At 46.8% G+C, this 16,725-nt stretch overlaps 1 protein-coding gene across 2 annotated transcripts in view; it reads right to left on the reverse strand.

The window, feature by feature from the left end:
- The window catches only part of WDR35 (WD repeat domain 35), a 55,670-nt gene that overhangs the window by 19,571 nt on the left and 19,374 nt on the right, over window positions 1–16,725 (reverse strand). For both annotated transcript variants that reach the window (XM_061622645.1, XM_061622646.1), the window contains exons 12-15: window positions 14,327–14,471; window positions 13,563–13,632; window positions 13,253–13,306; window positions 12,074–12,183 (exon numbers count right to left, since the gene is read on the reverse strand). In XM_061622645.1, the coding sequence (XP_061478629.1) occupies window positions 12,074–12,183; window positions 13,253–13,306; window positions 13,563–13,632; window positions 14,327–14,471 (379 nt within the window). The remainder of the gene's footprint in view (window positions 1–12,073; window positions 12,184–13,252; window positions 13,307–13,562; window positions 13,633–14,326; window positions 14,472–16,725) is intronic.

Consider the following 16,725-nt stretch of genomic DNA (forward strand, 5'->3'; position numbering starts at 1 on the left):
CCCATGGTGTCACTTGTTGCCTGCTGAGCCAGTCCACTTCCATGTCCATCTTGCTGCTGAGCTGCTCAGCTCTGAAGGAGCGTGACACCTGCCCCAGGTGAAAAGAAGGGTTATCTTTGCTTGAAGACTTGTCGACCGAGTACCCCCCAAAGAATGAGAACCAATGAGAGACCAGACAGATGTCTGTGCCATGAGTTAAACTTGAGGCCCAACCAAAGTCCATCCTGTAGAAACCCATGATTGCTCAGAGTGGCTTAACTTTCTTTTGAGAACACAATGCAGCAAAACTGCATCAAGTTGACTTATAGAAGTGTTTGGTGCAAGGCCAACTGGATGCTAAGATGGTACCAATTACCCTATGATGGTGTCAATCACATTCCACGAGAGACCAGCTTTCTTTAGAAGCACCACTCAATCTCCAGACTGTCAATCTCAGCCAGACCGGGTCTGGATGGTTCATTGGCCCCTGGGACATTCTGCCAAGCCAGACTAAGATGCAGAAAAGGACCTTGAGACAGCATGGTTAGATGCACTGGAAGATGACATGATGGAGTAATCTCCAAGTTACTATTTCCAACAAACATGGCCGACTTGGCCAGAATGGGCTGATAGCACTACTCTAGTGTGTTCCTCCCATATGTTTTCCACCACCCGTGACAGTAGAGGCATTGGTGTAAAGGGAAACAGGATATCTGACAACTAGATTGAGTGGTGGACCAAGATCCATGATGGTGCCTGCATAGAGAATGTTAGGCTACAGTAACTGTAACTAACAAGGGACATGGAGCCTGACAAATACTAGATGACTTGCTGGGAACCCACTAAGCACTGCAATTTATGGTAACCTGGAAACATTCAAATTCCTATTTAAAGAGAAAACCAGTTGCATGATTAGAAGCTAGAGTACACTGCCTACACAACTAGGATTGAATTAAAAAGAAGAGAATTTGCAGAAAACTCTGAAAGTTGAACTTGATGAATCCCAAAATGACAATTGCCTTCAGAAGCCACTCAGAATTCCTTGTGGAGCTTCTTGCAGAAGGAAGACATTACACTTCCAAGGAATCCACAAAGACTAGGGAGTTGCTTGATAGCCTTTACTATTGTCTTAAAGCTACCATGTAGTTACAAGGCAGAGACAGCCACCAGCTTGGATGGATTCAAGGAAGATTAGACTAATACATGGAGGATAAGGTTATCAGCTGCCACCAGCCACGATGAGTATGTTATGATTTCATAGATGGGGACAGTATGCTTCTAAATACCATCCACTGCAAACCACGGGAGATAAGCATGCTATTGCACTCAGGTACTGCCTGCAAGCTTCCCATGGACATACAGCCAGTTACTGTGAAGACAGGATGCTGGCCACTGGTCAGCCACTGACCCGACCCAGCAGACTCTATTTATGTCTCTATATTCTGATGTACAGACTTAATGAGGAAAAGGAAATAAACACCCAATGACATTTTCTGGCTAAGTACCTGCACAATAACCAGAATGCCAGGATAAAGATATCTGTTCAAATAAATACCAGTAACATTTTTGGCTAAGTAGCTGCGAAACAACCAGAATGCTAGGATAAGGTATCTGCTCAGTATCCTGTGATCAGAGGAGAACATCACTAATGGATATCAAGGGATGTAGGCAACCAAACCCCTTGAATGCTTTGAAATAGCCAAAGAAGGAAGCTGCTACAGCTAGGTGAAACTTTGCCCATCTCCAGGCAATCACAGGCAAGTGGCATGGAATGAGCAGCTGCAGAGTACCAGTAATCTTAAACTTAAACTGCTGTTTAAATGAACAGAAAAGAGCAACAGAAAACCTGGAAGCCTGCCATATGAAAAAAGCATCTATGTGTCTTTCCATTCTATTGACAATATCCTCAAAACCAGCCAGAAAGACTACCCGTCAAAACAAAAGGAGTAAAGTCAAATTACTTTACATTTAAAGGGGTTTTTTTTGGCTAATGAAATGCTTAAATGCAGGTGGGGAAGCAGAATATCATCTCAGGACATATATACCAATGTGTGTAACCTTTAGCCAAGTTACCCAAATTGTACAATGAAGTAAGCCCTACCAGAGACTAATTTGTTTTGACCATTTTAATATGGAATGTTAAACTGTTGTAAGCTGCCCAGGGACCTGCTGGTAAAGGGTGGGAATTGGACCATTGGTCTCACCTGAAGGGTGATTTTCATATGAGTACGGACATCACTGCGGGTTATAGCTCCACCTATCGTGCGAAGGCAAGAATGTTTTTGAAGTCAAGACTAGGGGCATCAAGCCCCTCCCACTCTCCAGTTCATTCGCAGCGAGTCTAAAGAAAAAATATCTAAAAATACAAGAACAAGGCCAACAGACCTGCCAGCAGGAAAATAACACAATCGTAACATGCATAATAACGTGACTCCAACATAGCGATATAACAGAACTAGAAGTCTTGACTTCATTCTTAAAATTAAATACAATAGCGTAACAATAATATATAACACTTTAGAAAAATATCTAGGCATCCTCCAACTGGGAGGGTCGTGATGTCCGTACTCATATGAAAATCACCCTTCAGGTGAGACCAATGGTCCATTTTCCATATGAGTCCGGCCATCACTGCAGGATGTACCAAAGCAGCCCATAATAGGGAGGGACCACCCACATGTTAATCCTCATTAAGAACCTGTTGCAACACTCGTCTGCCAAAAGAGGCGTCAGCAGAGGCATAACGATCTATTTTATAATGCCTTATAAACGAGTGTGGGGTAGACCAAACGGCAGCCCTGCAAATATCAGCAACAGGAGCGTTGGTAGCAAAAGCAGCCATAGTAGCAGCTGACCTGGTTGAATGAGCAGTTATGCTAGCTGGCACTGGAAGCTTAAGGGATTCATAAGCTAAGGCAATACATGCCCGCAACCAGCGGGATAAGGTGGAATTAGCTACTTTATGCCCCATAGAACGTGGATTAAAGGATACAAATAGACTCAGTTCGTCGTATATCCTGGGTCCTAGACAGGTAGGTCTTGAGAGCCCTCCGAACATCCAACGAATGCCACGCCTTCTCGAGAGGATGGGTAGGATTCGGGCAAAAAGAAGGCAAAACAATGTCCTGGTTGCAATGGAAGACTGAGTCCACCTTGGGACGGAAGGAAGGATCAGTCTTCAGTACAACAGAATCCTTATGGAAGACACAAAGATGTCGAGCAGAAGACAATCTGCCCAGTTCCGAAACTCTTCTCGCAGAGGTGATTGCGATCAGGAAAACCTTGAAGGACAGCAGACATAGAGACACAGTCCTGATAGGTTCAAACGGAGGACATTGCAAAGCCTGCAGAACCTTCGACAAACTCCATGAGGGAAAACGATGTACAACAGCCGGAGATTGTAGAGTGGCTCCCCTCAGAAAGCGTTTGATGAACGGATGTGAGGCAATAGTCGCACCAGAAGAAGACACTGAGAGAATAGACGACAAAGTCGAGGCATGTCGACGTAAAGTGTTGGGTCTGAGTCCCATCATGAAGCCACTATGGAGATATTGCAGCACCTGTTGCATAGTGGCCTTGGATGGATCGCAGTGGTGAGACTGGCACCACTTGGAGAAAGCCACCCAAGTATGTTGATAAATACGCGTGGTAGATGGTCTTCTCGAGGCCAAGATAATATCAATAACAGTGTCAGACAGGCCAGCCAACCTCAAATGTCCCCGTTCAAAAGCCACGCTGTTAGATTGAACCAAGTGGGGTCCTGATGCCATACTGGACCCTGGGATAGAAGGTCTGGCCTGACTGGAAGTGTCCAGGCATCCATCACTGACATTGCAAGAAGATCCGAGAACCACGGTCGGCGTGGCCAATATGGTGCTATCAGAACCAGTTGTGCCCTCTCGCTCCGCGCCTTCCTCAAGGTTTTGGCTAACAGTGGTATTGGGGGAAAAGCGTACAAAAGGCCGTCTGGCCACGGTATTGACAGAGCGTCCACTGCTTCCGCTGTTGTGTCCAGGTATCGGGCAAAGTACCTGGGAAGCTGGCAATTGCGACTGGAAGCAAACAGGTCGATTGCGAAAACGCCGAACCGACACTGGAGACGATGGAAAATGGTTGGATGAAGTTTCCATTCTCCCGGAACCACCTGTTGCCTGCTGAGCCAATCTGCTGTCACATTCCAAACCCCTCTGAGATGTTCTGCTTTGAGGGATTGTAGATGTCGTTCTGCCCAGACGAAGATGAGAGAGGCAAGGTCCTGCAGAAGACGGGACCTGGTGCCCCCCGTCTGTTCAAGTGTGATTTTACACACGTGTTGTCTGTTTGAATGAGAACATGGTGCAAAGGGAACAGAGACTGAAAATGAAGCAGAGCTAAGTGGACAGCCTTGAGCTCCAGCCAATTGATGCTCTGAGTCTGCTCTGCTGTGGACCAGACCCCCTGAATGTACTGGGAGTTGCAATGGGGTCCCCAGCCAAAGAGACTGGCATCTGTGGTGACAACAGTCCTGCGGGGATCTCTGAACGGGGTGCCCTTGGAAAGATGTTGAACCCTCGTCCACCAGCGGAATGAAAGGCGGAGCGCAGGACTCAAGGGGATTGCTCGATAGTTTGAGCTGGCAATGTCGTATTGGAACGGTAGCAAGGCCCACTGAAGATGGCGAGTATGAGCTCGAGCCCATGGCACAATATGGATGGTAGAGATAAACATTCCGAGCGCCCTGGCTAGAAACATGACGTCTGCAGATGTTTTGTGCATCAGAGATCTTGCGATGTCTGTGATAGCAGTTATGCAATCTGGTGACAGGTACACCGTCGCTTGCAGGGTGTCCAACATTGCACCCAGATGCTGTAGACGTTGGGTTGGTTGTAGATGGCTTTTGTCGAAGTTGACTAACCAACTGTGGGCCTGAAAGACATTGAGGGTGAGCATTAAACGACGATGAGCCAGCGCCTCAGAACTTGCCCGTATTAAAAGATCGTCCAGATAAGGGTAGAGATGGACCCCTTGAATCCGGAGATAAGCCACTAAGATGAGTAGCACTTTGGTAAATACTCTTGGGGCAGAGGAGAGGCCGAACGGCATCGCTCTATATTGAAAGTGCTGGTGGCCAAAGGCAAAACGAAGGAACTTTCTGTGGGCTATGCAAATGGGCACATGGAGATACGCTTCCTTTAGGTCGATAGGGGCCAGGAAGTCTCCTTCTTGCAGGCTTTCTGTAATGGAGTGGAGGGATTCCATTTTGAACCTGCGATAGATTACAAAATGGTTGACGAACTTGAGGTCCAATACCGCCCTCCATGACAGATCTCGTTTGGGCACAGCAAATAGGAGGGAGTACACCCCTTCCGACCTCTGTTGTAGGGAAAGGCTCTATCGCCGCTATGTCCAAGAGGTGATATATAGTTGTCTGCATGATGTCGTGCCTGGCTGGCGCCCTGGGACAGGGAGAAGGATGGAACTTGTCTGGTGGAGTCGCCCAAAATTCTATTGCATAACCATAACAAAAAAGGTCCCTGATCCAGGCAACCTTAGTCAGACGCAGCCAATGGTCTCCAAACATAAGCAGTCTGCCCCCAACCGGTAGTGCCTTAATACTGTTTGTTCTGGCGAGACCCTTCCCTATATGAGGACGATGAGGTACCTCTACACCCTTGGTACTGACCTCTGCCCTGGGAACGTCTGTTCCAGGCTCCCCTGAAGGGGCGGGAGTCATAGGATCGGAACTCGCGGCCTCGTCCTCCAGACCGCGTTCCTTGAAAGGGCTGGTTCGTGCGGAATGAGGGGAAGTGCCTGAAAGGTCGGTAATCAATGTTCTTGACAGTGGCCAAAACCGGTTTGCGAGCATCCTTCGGATCAACAAGCACTGCCTTTAGGGCTTCGTTGCCGAAGAGTAAAGATCTGGAGTAAGGTGCCCTGGAGAGATTAACTCTGGCTGTAGAGTCAGCTTGCCAGTGACGAAGCCAAAGGGTGCGTTGAGCAACTATCTGAGCCGTCATGGCTTGTGCTCCCAGTTGATTGGCGTCCAAGGTGGCATCAGCTACAAACGCCGCTGTCTTACGCAACTTTATCAGTGACCTTCTCATCGATGCAGGATCAGGATTAGGATCCTCTAGAAGATCATCCAGCCACATCATTGCTGCCCTGGAGAAAACGGAAGCTGATGCGGAGGCGCGCATGGAGAAAGCGGTGGCCTCATGATTCTTGCGTAGAGCGAAGTCTAACCTCCGCTCAGTAGCATCTTTTAGTTGGGATTCTCCTTCCCGTGGCAAAAGAGAGCGAGAAACTAGATTAGCGATAGGCTCGTCTATGCCGGGAACGGCCAGTTTATTGGCAAAGTCAGGAGCCAGAGAATAAAGCTTGTCCGCGAGGTTCTTGAAGCGGCGAGCTTGTAAGGGGTGAGACCATTTGTCGGCGGCCAGTTTTGCAATGGGATCTGGCACCGGGAGGTAATGTTCGACTGGTGCAGGTGATTTCAGGACCCTGGCCCCTTTAATAGCTGGAGTGGTAGCTGTTGGAGGAGTAGCTTGGAGACCAAGGGTGTTAACTACCCTGCGAACAAGAGGCTGATAGTTGGAAGCATTAAACAAGCGGTACGATGTATCCTCCTCATGTTCCGAATAATCACTCCATTCGTCACCCTCGGCTTGTTCAAGAAAGGGTGACTCCGCCCCACACGAGAACTCATCAATGCATCTGCCTCTGGCAACATCAAAAGGATTTGGGGAGCAAGATGGATTTGCCTCATTATATACATATTGGTCCATACGGTGCTGAGGTATAGCAGGAATCTGTGGTGACTGCGTTTGTAAAAAGGACAACATGCCTTGTAACTGGGAAAGAAACTCCTGAGATAGCTGCAGCCCCGGTGAAGCAGATGGTGGTGCTTGAGTAGGTGGCGCAGTGGGCTGTGACGGCGGATAAGCCCTGGGCAGTAATATGGGAGGAGGCTGACTAGTTGTTGGCTGGTCAGGAAAACCCGCAAATTCCTCTTCGTCAGAGGAGGCAGCGGGAGAATGAAATATATCTGTTAACTGTTCCTGGCCTGCTCTAGTGTGGGTTGGAACAGAGGCATATCGTGGACGTTTGGTTTTGCTGTGGCCAGAAAGGTGTTTAGTCTTGGCCACAGCTTTGACATGCTTAATCTTAGTTGCCTCAGGTGTCTCTGGCTGTTCTGCCATCTTGTATTCACTAGGGTATGCAATACACGGCCACAGAGGGGGCAGAATGTAAAAACCCGAATAGGCTGAGTACACGACCACAGAGGGGGTAGAATGCACTAGCAGATGGCTCAGTACACGACCACAGAGGGGGTAGAATGCACTGGCAGATGGCTAAGTACACGGCCACAGAGGGGGCAGAATGTACGATGTTAATTATTGTGTAGTATCAACAGCCTGGCAAGCAGAGCGTACAGTTCAAGTTGTGCAGATTATCACAGTCTCAGCCCACACGGAGGAAGCAGAATGAACAGTGTAGGCAGGCAGGTACACGGCCACAGATGGGGCAGAATGTACAGTTCAACTTGTGTACAATGTCAATAGTCTCAGTACACAGCCACAGCAGAGTATGATTCAGACAGTTGAAAGCGCAGCCACAGCTTGTGAGCAGCGCAGACAGCGTAGATCTCGGCCACAGTAGATCACAACCGCAGTCTTGGGATACAGCCGCAGAAGTGGTAGAGATCAACGAACAAGGAGCAGCAGCAGTGGTCATGAGGAAAAAGAACCCTAATATTATCTATAGGGTCCTAAAAAACCCGACACACACAGGGAGCCCTATCAGGGCAGCTCCTAAATTCATTAGTACAAGAGAAAAGGAAAACAAAATGGCGCCCGGGACAGGCACGGGAAAATATGATCGAAGATGGCGACAGTGAAGAAGTGGCAATGGTGGCCTGAGGTACGCCGTCTTGTGCTGCCGCCGCGGGGCTGATAGGCTAAAACACGGCACAGAAAACGATCAGGGGACGGCTAGGAAAAAGAAATCGCAGCTGCTATGACAGCCGTATGAAAACAGCCACAGCCGCCGTCTGCAGAGGCCGGTGCGGTGTGAGAACCAAGGCAGCGAGGCTCAAAAGGCAGTATAGTGGGTAAAGCCGCAAAAAGGGGGGCCGCAGTCGTCGGCTCTCGGCGAAAAAAGAATTTTTTTTTAAAAAGGGGTACCACCGTGAGGAAAAAATTGCGGGAGGACCTAGGAAGGACTTTCTCAAACGGCCAGGTACAGGCAGGGATAAGCCACAAGGGAGGCTCCCAGGGGGAACTAGTGTCGTAAGGGCACGAGACAAACGACGAGTAAAGCAGGGAGTTGCAGCCGCAAGCTCCCGCAGGGAGTAGAGAAAACCGCAGCCGCGGTCTCTCTGAGGGCCATGTACAAAGGGACAGGAAAATAAATGGCCCAGGCAAGGGAAACCCCCCCCCCAAGGAAATTCCCCAGAAGATGGACAAAATAACGTTAGATACAAGACAGAGGGAAGGAAAACACTCGGGAAACACACAAGTAACACTACCTCCACACCCTGTCAGACAAATACAAACAACACAAAAGACTTAGCTAAATGCTACGCTATAGAAATATCAATCTTGTTCGTACGAAGGCAAGAATGAACTGGAGAGTGGGAGGGGCTTGACGCCCCTAGTCTTGACTTCAAAAACATTCTTGCCTTCGCACGATAGGTGGAGCTATAACCCACAGTGATGGCCGGACTCATATGGAAAATAACTGAACCATCACCACCTTCTAAGAGTTCCTTTTGGTAATAAACTAAAAACCCTGGTGAGAAGAGCAGCAATTATACCGTTGAAATAGACAGGGCTAAAACCTCATGTAACTTGAAAAGACATATTCATCTTAATGTATGTTAACTTATTTATTTATGTTTACCGAGCATGGTAACAATAAGGTCATCCTCTAGGGAACCTTCAAACTCCTCAAGAATTCATTGGGTAAATCCAATTATTTACACATTCATTTATAAAGGACTGTAGCTGTTCAGAAGACCAAACTGGAGCTCTGTGCTGCTACTCTTGGAAATACTTCCAAATAAAAATATTGCAGGGCCATCCCCTAGTGTAACCCTTATATTACCACGTAGTTCTTGAAGCAATTCATACGTCTTGACTTGACTGTGGCCCTCTAGAGGAGCCATCAGGTTCTTCTACTGGTGCCTGTGGAAATGGGCCTGAAGTGACCAAGACTGAGAAGAAGGTGACAGTGCTCCCTTGCAGGACTGGTCATTAAAGGAGACAGTTGGAGCTGTATCAGCCATGGTGTACACGTACACTGTAGAGGGGTGTGGCACCTAGGTATCACACACATGAAGATATGTGCACACGGTAGCGGGGTGTGGTATCCAAATTCAACACATGCACAGGTAGTGGGGGTGTGGTATCCAGATATCAATATATGCACTAGAAGGGGGATGTGTGGTAATTGGGGGCTGAAAACACACACACGTGGTAGAAGGGTGTGGTGAAGCCCAAAGCACAAAATCCTTTAAAAAAAAAATAAAAAAAATTTGAACTCTCCCTACCTTCTATCCGAGACAGAGGAAAGGAGAAATAACATAAAAATACAGCCCAGATAAACAGGAGTACAGCAAAAAAACAGCAGGAAAAACTTGGGCAGAGAAAAAGAGCAGGAAAAAATTGGGGCAAACAAAATGACAGACAGAGGAGGAAAGGGCAAGAACCTAACCAAAATGGTGGCCAAGACCAAAAAAGGGAGGGAAAGAGAAAGGCGCAGTAAACTGAAGTGGAGAGAAGGGAACCCAAGCTTCTAGGAAGCTGCAACTGCGAGCTACAGCAGGGTCTGCGTGCCTATGGTACTACAGGACCACTGCTAGGCGCTGCTGCCGCCTCAGCAGAGGCCCAGGGCCACAGCTGCAAGCTCCAGGAGAAAAAACAGGACAATCTGGGCTAAAACCCAAGGCTGCTGCAACAAGCTCAGAGGCTTTGAAGGAGGGAAGTGCCCCGCCACGGGCTGAAGGGACATCCACAGCCACAAGCTCTAGGAAACAGAGTTGGTGAGGGAGGGGGAACAGGGACGGTAACAGCACAACAGCAAACCTGTGGAGAAAGGAGAGGAACCAGAAGCGAAGCCTCAGGGAGTGGGAACCATCAGGGCTATAGCCGCAAGCCCCGTGGAGGAGGAAGGGAGAAGAACCATTAGCGGAGTCCCGCTATGGATGCGGGGAAGGCCCAAGCAGGATGATAAGGGGGAGAAATGGCCAAGGTAACCCACAAAACCCACTCCCACACAATCCACAAAACTCTCACTCACACACACAGTATGACTCACTCCTCACTACAAGCAAGGATTAGCAGAGCTAAGGATGTAAGGAACTGCCTCGGACGAAGGCAGGAATGGACTGGAGTGAGGACCGGAAGGGGCAGCTCAAGTCTTGACTCCTGTGGATTCCTGCCTTCAGACACCAGGTGGCACTACTCTCACCAGATGGCATGCTACCTGGGAAAAATAGTACTATTCTATCCCAGATTAAAAATAACATACCGTATATTCCGGCGTATAAGATGACTTTTTAACCCCGGAAAATCTTCTCCAAAGTCGGGTGTCGTCTTATACGCCGGGTGTCGTCTTATACGCCGGAATATACGGGTACTTCGCCAACTGAGGCATTGCTGTCTTCTACAAGAAACAAAAGTGGGCGGGCCGAGGAAGGGCTCCCAAACTGACCCCGGAGACGCTTGGCGGGCACGTGAGTCTAAAACATTAAGTCTACGGCTGCAAACGCCGCCGGAGTATCGCCGCGCCTTACACCCTACGGGTGGCGCAGTGGTCCAAACACAACTAAGGGAGGAAGAAGCCAGCCAAGGAAAGAAGGAAAGGAAGGAGCGGAAGTGGTTCGCGCGCCTGCGCGTAGGAGGCGGGGGGGGCAGCTTGCGGCTGCCTGTGGTAGGGAGTTAAAAAAAAAAACCAACAACAAACCGGCTCGCCGCTGTGAGGAAAAAAGCACCGGGTGCCTTGGGCGGCGGCGGCGGAGCCTTCTCCTCCTCCTCCTCCTCGGCCATGAGCGTCGCAGCGCTGGTTTCTCCCGCGCTGCCGCCGCCGGGGCCTCCGTCCCCCGCCGCCGCCGCCTCCACTGCGCTGCCCGCCAGCATGGGCCCCACCGCCGCCGCCGAGAGCTTCGAGGAGGAGGAGCTGGACAGCCCCGCCGATGAAGAGGATGGAGAGCGTAGCGGCCGTGCGCGGGATTCCGACGAAGGTGAGGCTTTCTCCTTGTCTCTTTCCCGCCGATGACCGGTGGCCCCGATCCGGTGTCGCGCCGGCCTTCTCGGGCCGAGTTCTACCGGGTTTGCTGCCCGAGTCAGTGTGCCTGCGGGGGTGCCGTTCGGCCCTGCTTCGTCCTGACTCGAGAGTAGCCCCATGGAAACTAGTAGAGGTAGCTGGCTTAGTTGCACCAATTTCAGTGGGTCTCTTCTGAGTAGCGTCGGATGCAGCCCTAAGCACCGCCCAGTACCATTGGGTTTACTCTTGAGTCAGTGCGCACATAGGATTTTATCCAGTGTTAGTTCTAACCAGTGTAGACCTACTGAAACCAATGGGGCCTGTCTAACTGAGGCCCTTCAGTTGGTTTATGCCAAGTAAGGGCCGAACCCAGGAAAGTCTTCTCAAAAGTTGGGGGTCGTCTTATACGCCCAGTCGTCTTATACGCTGGAATATACGGTAGTTTACAGTGCAGACTTTTCTCACAGTAGATTTTAACAACAAATAGAACTGGGGGGAACAGTACATATGAAAAGGTAAACATAGGATTCTCAAACTGGTGTTTGCCTCATAATGCTAGTGGGAGAAAAGGGAACATTTGTAGGAGGAGAGTTGATAGGAGTAGCGCTCAGCCCTTCTCCCATCACCATTTTCTGCCTGCATCCCCTTCCCCTCAGGTAACTTTTCATCCTTTCTCTCCAGCCTGTTAAAAGCCTTGTCTCCAACATAGTATGGCAATCTCCAAACAATTCCATATCCTAGAATAATTTTTTAATATTTTAACTAATAAAATACATCCCAACTGAATGTATCCCAGTCGAACTATATATTAAAACTGAGAAGATATTTTAGAACCAAACTTCTGTCTTACCTGGATGTGCAATTCAAAGACATCTGATAAGGCCGACAGTTTAGGAGATACTTCCGAATCAAGCCAACATTGGGAAGTCTGTAAGTCTGAATGGTGCCAGTTTCTCGTCCCTGGAGAAAAACAACTTTTAAATAGCGAGGCAATATGAGAATTCTTCCCTTCCTAATAGAAAATGTTTTAAACACACCATAAATGTTGGATTAAGCCACAGGTGGGCAACCTGCAGCCAGTAGGCTGCATGAGACCCTTAGTCTTATGGTATGCAGCTGCTGTTACCTCCCCTGTTCCTCATTCCAAAGAAAATAGATGCTGCTCAGTGGGTATAGCTGAGCAGTGGAAGGAAAGCGGGCTGGGTTGCAGATAAAGTTTGATCTTATCTGCAGCCCCACCCCTTTGCCCCCATAGCTCAACTGTTCCTGCCTACTGGTGCGTGCGTGTGTGCGTGCGAGAGAGAGAGAGAGAAGCTGGTGGTGGAGGAACAGTGTGATGTGTCATCCTCTGGTGGGATATCTTTGAATTTTGTCCCTTCAAAAAAAAAATCTTTCGCACATGCTCACTTCCCCAATGCTGAATGAGCATGTAAACAAGTGAACCTTCATTTTCATGCTTGAACCCCTTTGCTTCATTTTACAATCAGTGTTTACTGCAGCTGCCTTTCGTATATAAACTTTTGCGCCTGAGACACTGTAATTGCCAGGGTCAACTTGATTATCTGTAGTTTTGCACCTTCTCTATGCTCCGAGGCATAGCCAGTAACAGACAATACTGTGGTGTGGCAGAGCTCACCTGACCTCCGGTTGGTTGCATCAAAGCTGCTTAGTGAGAGGTAGAAGTGGAGATGCAAGTTAGCAGGAAGGTCAGGACACTGCAAATGTACCAAGAGGAGTGATGGATTGGCTGTGCTGGTGGATTTGCACCATAGTGATTTCGTGCCTCTTCTTCTACCACCTGGTAAGGAGTAGCAATGTGACCCAATAGAGGTCATGTGAGCGTTACCACACCACCATGCCATCCACTACTGGAAATAGCACTAGGGATTCTGGATCCATCATTGTGAGGGCAATACCATCCAGCTATAAATCTAATTTTATTCCTGTGAAGTGCTTTAAAGAACCATTTATGACTAAAAAATAATATATAAATACTGTTCAGTAAGCAAATAGCATATTTGGTACTTACAATAATAAGTGTCTTATCAGAAGCTGTTATTGCACAAATTGGATCCCGCGTTCCCTGAAACCATATCAGATATACATTTAATCTCCAAAAGCAGATTTATTTTTCAAAATAAAGGTGCAAACAAAACCACTAGCAAGAATTGATAATGTTTAGGAAGGAAAGTAATTATTTGAGATATAAAATTGAACAATTTTTTAAAAAAAACCAACAAAAGGATTATCATGCACCTTTAAATTTTTAAAACAAACAACTCAAAATGGCTTTCCTCACAGATTGGCAAAACAAGGTATTTGTTAAAACTAGAGCTTACTTGTAGGGCTTTAGCATAATCAAGCACTCCTTCACCTGCTCCAGAAGGGCTGTCATCTACATGATAAATCCTGGAAAAAAACAAGAAAATATTGTACAGGAGAAGGATTGGATTTTGGAGGGGGTGGGGAACAAGTATCTGCTATAGTGGAAAGAGATACAGCAATCTGGTTGGAAGAAATTATCAAAGCAAATAATCCTAAATTTCAATTATTATTCCTGAAATCAGGGTATCTTCCGGGTATTACAAAAAGATATAGGCTTGGATCCTAAACATAAAGAAATTCTCAGAAGGAAAACTCTGTCCCCTGCAGCCACCTCCATTGCCAAAAAACATCTCTGGAGCGACTGCGGGGCTCTCCTGAACAATGCAGAATAGGCACAGGAGGATGTTAGGGGAAGAAACACAGTGGTGTAAAGAAGTGCCCCAGCAGCAGCTATAGTAAATTTGCTATAATGGCAATGAAGAGCTTTTTCTTCTTTTTATTATAAGAAACAATATTCCAAAATTCCATATACAGCCAAAAAACACACATCTGAACAGTATAGCCATATATATCAATGCATGAAAACACAATGAAGAGCTACTGACAGGCTGAAGGAGAGGCGATAGTTCAGTCTCCCCCCTGTCTGGGATGCAGGCAGATACTATTTACAAAGCAAGTATTTCTATGAGTTTACTTATAAATCAAATGTTATAAAGATAACAGTAGGAGGCAACCAGTACAATACAGGGGGGAAAAGCTACAAAACCAGAGAACAAACCTTTCTTTGCCTTCTTTTCTAGTCCGTGCTACCTGGTTAATTTCCATCGCTGTGAGCTTCTTGTCTACTCGATATTGCCAGATATAAAATGCTTCTTTTGAAGCTGCTATCACTTGGGTTTTGGTCATGATAACAAACAGTGGTGCTATTATAAAAGCCAAACAAAAACACAATTTGAATAGATCAATTGAAAGTTTTGATGCAAACTCTTTTAGACCAAGATAAGAAGTGGGTTGCATACAGGGGTAGCCAACATGATGCCCTCAAGATGCTGTTGGATTGAAAACTCCCATCAGCCCCAGCCAGCATGGCCAATAGTCAGGGATGGTAAGAGCTGTAGTCCAGTAACATCTGGAAGGCACAACACTGGCTTCTCTTGGATGCCAATGTCATCTATAGGAAACCCCTGCAGTTCTCATGGCCTGATTCAAAGATCTATGTGTGCTCAAACAGATGCACAGAACATGCAAGGAATTTCCAGAGAAGAGGTGCTGCCATACTAAAAGACCGATTTCTTGTTTATTTCATACTATATGCGCTTCCTATAGACAATTAACTTTTAAAAAGTAACATAAGTTTGATTTTAGAGTTGATTTTTACTGTATCCATTTCAGTTGCCCTATTTGACTTACATTGCATTCATTCTTTATGTAGCTAATTTTACAAAACAATGCATTTCTAAAAATTGAAACTTTTCTGCAGAAAAACATAGCAGTAGAAGTTTCCACCCCACATCACTTGATTTAGGGCACAGACAGGGAACTTGTAGAATTCTCAGATGTTGTTGGACTACCCAGCACTCACAATCCCTGACCGCTGGCTGCACTGGCTGGCCCTGATGGGAGTCTGAGCCAAATGACCTCTGGAGGACCACATATTATTCATTTTGCTGCCCTAAGACATACCACCAACTATAAACAGTGCAGTCAACAATCTCTACTGAGGTTTAGCTGCCAGTTGTTTTGATGAAAGTTAAAATATGGCAGGTCAAATAAGGAATGAGCAATAGAACACTGAAATTGACATATTAAGGGGGAACTGTTTTTTACCCTCCCCACCAAGCTGTGTTGTTAGAAGCAGCTAGCATGTTAAATACATTTTAAATGCATCCTATTGAGAGCTGACAAATATTACTCTTTGATGATCCTGCATACAAACGCAGAATTAAAAATAATTGGAACTTGCTTTGGAAAATCAGTTTGCAAGTTAGACTCAACTATGTTACTGAAACCTGGAAATAAAATAATTTTTAAAGACTGGATTTGCATGAATAACATGTCCATGTGTTAGTGATAGTTGGGAAATGATTTGCAATATGCCTAATAAAATGGCAGATGCGTTCTTTAAAAAGTCAGCACAAAATAAGCACTTTCTAAGAATATATATATTTATATCACATACGCATATAAACAGTTGTTTTGATGTGGTAAGGGAATGGGGAACATGCACACCTCCAGATGCTGTTGGACTTCAACTCACGCCAGCCCCAGCCAGCAGGGTCAATGGTCAGGGATGTCTGAAACTATAGTCCAGCAACATCTGGAGAATCACAAGGTTTTTGAGCTGTCATCCACAAAATCAACGTTTGAGATCTCATCCCAGCCACAACCTCACTAGGTGGTCTTAGGAAACCCTTCATCTGCAATAAGACCTACCTTACCTACTGTAAGGATGATGTATGTGAAGCACCTTTAAATGCTACACATTATTCATTATTATGATTGTTATTATTAGGTTGTATCACTACCGGTATTTATCTATGGAGAGGGAGGCAATTATCACCGATTCCCTCTCCTTACTAAAGTCTTCTATATCCATCCCATGTGAACCAGAGCGTTAGGGGACCTTTTGGAATAGCACGGGTAGTGGTGCAGGGGACTCCAGGGCGGAAGAAGAGTAACAAAATCACCTCCCTCCCCAATTCTGCTGAACGAATCCTCTCCTGGATCAAAGAACCTTCTGTCAGCAGGGGGACACCACTTGATAACACCCACTATGCTTTGTCAATTTAAAAAATTGGTTTAAAAACCAAGTTCTACTTGTGCAGCTTATTACACACTGACATTTTGAACAGAAATATCAATATACAAGGAGTTAGATCAAGATAAACATGAGTAGAGTGCTACTCATGGGATGTTCCCATGGACATAAAATGGGGGAAGTGATTTTCCTGCAGCCCCCTGTAAAGCTGCTCCAGAGGGCTGGGGGATCCTCTGGAACAGTGGGGTGGTGGCTGGGGAGGGATTCAGGGGGAAGAGAAAATTGGTGAAAATCACCTCTGCCCTTTCTTCCAGTGGAGGTTTCAGCTGGATCACAGTCCCTTCTGAAATCAGAAGTAAGGGCCTGTCTGGATCCAACACACAGTCACTTTTGTAATTAGTTTCAAAAGAAGTTGATAC

This window comes from Rhineura floridana, chromosome 4, assembly GCF_030035675.1.
Source record: "Rhineura floridana isolate rRhiFlo1 chromosome 4, rRhiFlo1.hap2, whole genome shotgun sequence".
Lineage (NCBI taxonomy): Eukaryota > Metazoa > Chordata > Lepidosauria > Squamata > Rhineuridae > Rhineura > Rhineura floridana.